Consider the following 2,501-nt stretch of genomic DNA (forward strand, 5'->3'; position numbering starts at 1 on the left):
CCCAAGGCTGAGGAGGACACCCCCGCTATCTGGGGGGCAGGGGCAGCTTGAGGTGGGACTTCAGCCCCAGGGCTTTGTCGACCACATCCGGGGGCTGCAGGCTGTGCCACTGGGCGAGGGGCCGGCGTGGGTTGGACAGCATGTCAGACCAGTGCCGCAGCTGGTTGCCCGTGGCTCGACAGCCCAGGAAGAGTTTGCCAATGGGCTCGTTCTTGGTCACTATGTCATGATCCCAGACGGAGATGACCACGTCCACGTTCTGGGGGGGGGATAGACACAAGAAAGGGTCAGTGGGAGGGGGGTCGCTGCAGCAAGTACCCGCTCAACCCTGGGCGCTTCAGGAAAACCCACCTGGATCTGATTGAAAGGCACCTCAAAAACAAACACCTCGTTGAAATAAGGGCTTAAGGTGTTTTTCTTCACACTCGTCGTCTTCTTCTTCCATTTCTTCCTGTTCAGGATGAGATGCACCTTGACAAAAGGATCTGAGGAGAGAGAGGACATGGGTGGCACAAATGACAATTTTTGATTGAGGAGCTCAGCCACAAAACAGCTTCCCTGGGCCATTTGGAAGCAGAGCACGGCATCCCACTTGTCATTCCTTTTGCTGAGCATCCACCCCTCTTCCCCTTGCCAGCCACCCCAGAGCTCACCTCCCCCTACCTCCTCCTGCCACAAGCTTCCCAGCCATGACATCTCTTCCTGGAAGGTACCTCCAGCTCTGCCCAAAGCTGGAGTATTTGTGCTATGGAAGGCTGGGAGCAGCCAAGGGCTAGGTATGGTGGTGGCAGCCGGAAGCAGGTCTCGGCACTGAGAGCTTTTGAGGCTTTGCAGCTCTTGGTACCATCGTTACGGCCTGAACAGGGGTAGGGAGATCTGAGCACGAGCAGCCCCTGCTGACCTGAGAGCCCATGGGAGTCCATCCGCTTCAGCTTCTTGGCTTCCAGGATGAGCACCGTCAGCTTGCTGGTGCTGGGGACGTAGCGCAGCGAGAAGCAGATCTCACCCAGCTGCTCTTCCTGATGGAGAGGTGCCAGCGATGAGCACCAGGCAAAGGAGCTGGCTCACCATGCTGGCCTCAGGTTTCCTGGGTCTCCCCCACCCTCATGCTTGCCCCCAAGGCCCTATTTCTTGGGGTGGTGGCAAGCGAAGCAACAGTGAGTCCCTCCCGGCAGAGTTTCCCACCCGCCAGGGCCAACCTCCACTTTACTGGCCGCTGCCAGGTCACTCCACTGCTCAATGACATGCTGCAGGCTGACGCTGGCCAGGGGCAGCCTGACCTCGCCGATGATGTCATGCTTGGCAAAGCGGTTGAAGTCGTAGATCTGCATCACCAGCGTGGATTCAGGGACCTCCGCCTGGGGTACCTGCAGGGGAAGACCCAAAAGCCCAGACTCACTCCTCGGTGGCAGCTCTGCCCCACAGGATGGGGTGGCAGATGCGATAACAGGTCTTTCTTTCTGATGTTTCCCCATCCCGGTGGCAAAGGCATCTCCCTGCCTGGAGAGGTTTTTGCCCACAGAGCAGTGCCCATGCAACATTCTTGATGGGACCAAAAAAACACCATCAGCTACAGTTTCCTACCTGGAAAGTGAAGCTCTCATTGAAGACAGGATTCAGGGTCTTGCGGTAAACCTTGGTCTCATACTTCTTCTTTGTATCGGATGTTAGGTAGATAATCACATATGGATCAGATGTGCCTCCGCTGTCCATGGCCTTCAGCTCGGCTGCCTGCTTCACACCAACTTTCAGCTTAAAAGGAGAGATGCACAAGATCACCCGGTGGAGGAGGATGGGGCCAGACAACTGGGGTCTCATTTTCTGCAAGCAAATGCAGCAGGAAGGATGCCTCCATGCATCCACGGGTATAAGAGCCAGCTGGCTGCAGGCAGGGCGAGAGGTGCAAGAGCGGGCAGCAAAGAAGGACTATGCAAGAGCAAAGCATTTTCCCCGCTGTGCCACAGCCACGAGCATCCCCACCTCCTGTGCACGGAAGTTGTACTCCAGGGAGTACTGCAGCTTTCCTCGCCCCGTCTGCTCCACACCCCGCTCCAGGTCCTCCATCTCTGGCTGGACCTGCAGCAGAGAGCATCACTACCCTCAGGGTGTGCTCAGCCACATCCCTGGCCATGGGGACCCGGCAGTGTGGCAGCAGCCCTCTCAGGGAGGAGGGAGGTGGGGGAGAGGGGAAAGCAGGACGCACGAGGCTGGCTGTGGTGGAGCTGCTGATGGCGTGCAAGCTGACTCTCTCCTTCTTCTTGGGCTTCTTCTTGCAACAGCAGCACCTGATGATGCAGATGAGGAAGAGGAGGAGGAGAATGGCCACTGCCACAGCCACGGCGATGAGTGCCCATTTGGGTACTGGTGTGACATTTGGGAAGTGGAGGTAAACAGGAGAGTTAAAACCAAGCAAAAACGTAGAGTGCATTTAAACCCCTTCCTGGTACTTCAGCATTAAGGAGTTGTACTTTCAAAATTGCCACTATAACCCTGGACAGGCC

The 2,501-nt window shown here is 56.9% G+C and overlaps 1 protein-coding gene across 1 annotated transcript; it reads right to left on the reverse strand.

Moving 5' to 3' along the window:
- Nucleotides 1–25: 25 nt before the first annotated feature.
- On the reverse strand, nucleotides 26–2,361 carry LOC104621321 (synaptotagmin-2-like; the record flags this gene model as incomplete). Its single annotated transcript, XM_010287775.1, has 7 exons — nucleotides 26–259; nucleotides 352–485; nucleotides 902–1,019; nucleotides 1,200–1,367; nucleotides 1,585–1,752; nucleotides 1,981–2,076; nucleotides 2,204–2,361. Coding segments are annotated over 7 exons (1,076 nt in total), but the record flags the coding sequence as incomplete, so codon positions are not given.
- Nucleotides 2,362–2,501: the final 140 nt, after the last annotated feature.

The sequence above is a fragment of the Phaethon lepturus genome, unplaced genomic scaffold (assembly GCF_000687285.1).
Source record: "Phaethon lepturus isolate BGI_N335 unplaced genomic scaffold, ASM68728v1 scaffold24015, whole genome shotgun sequence".
NCBI lineage: Eukaryota > Metazoa > Chordata > Aves > Phaethontiformes > Phaethontidae > Phaethon > Phaethon lepturus.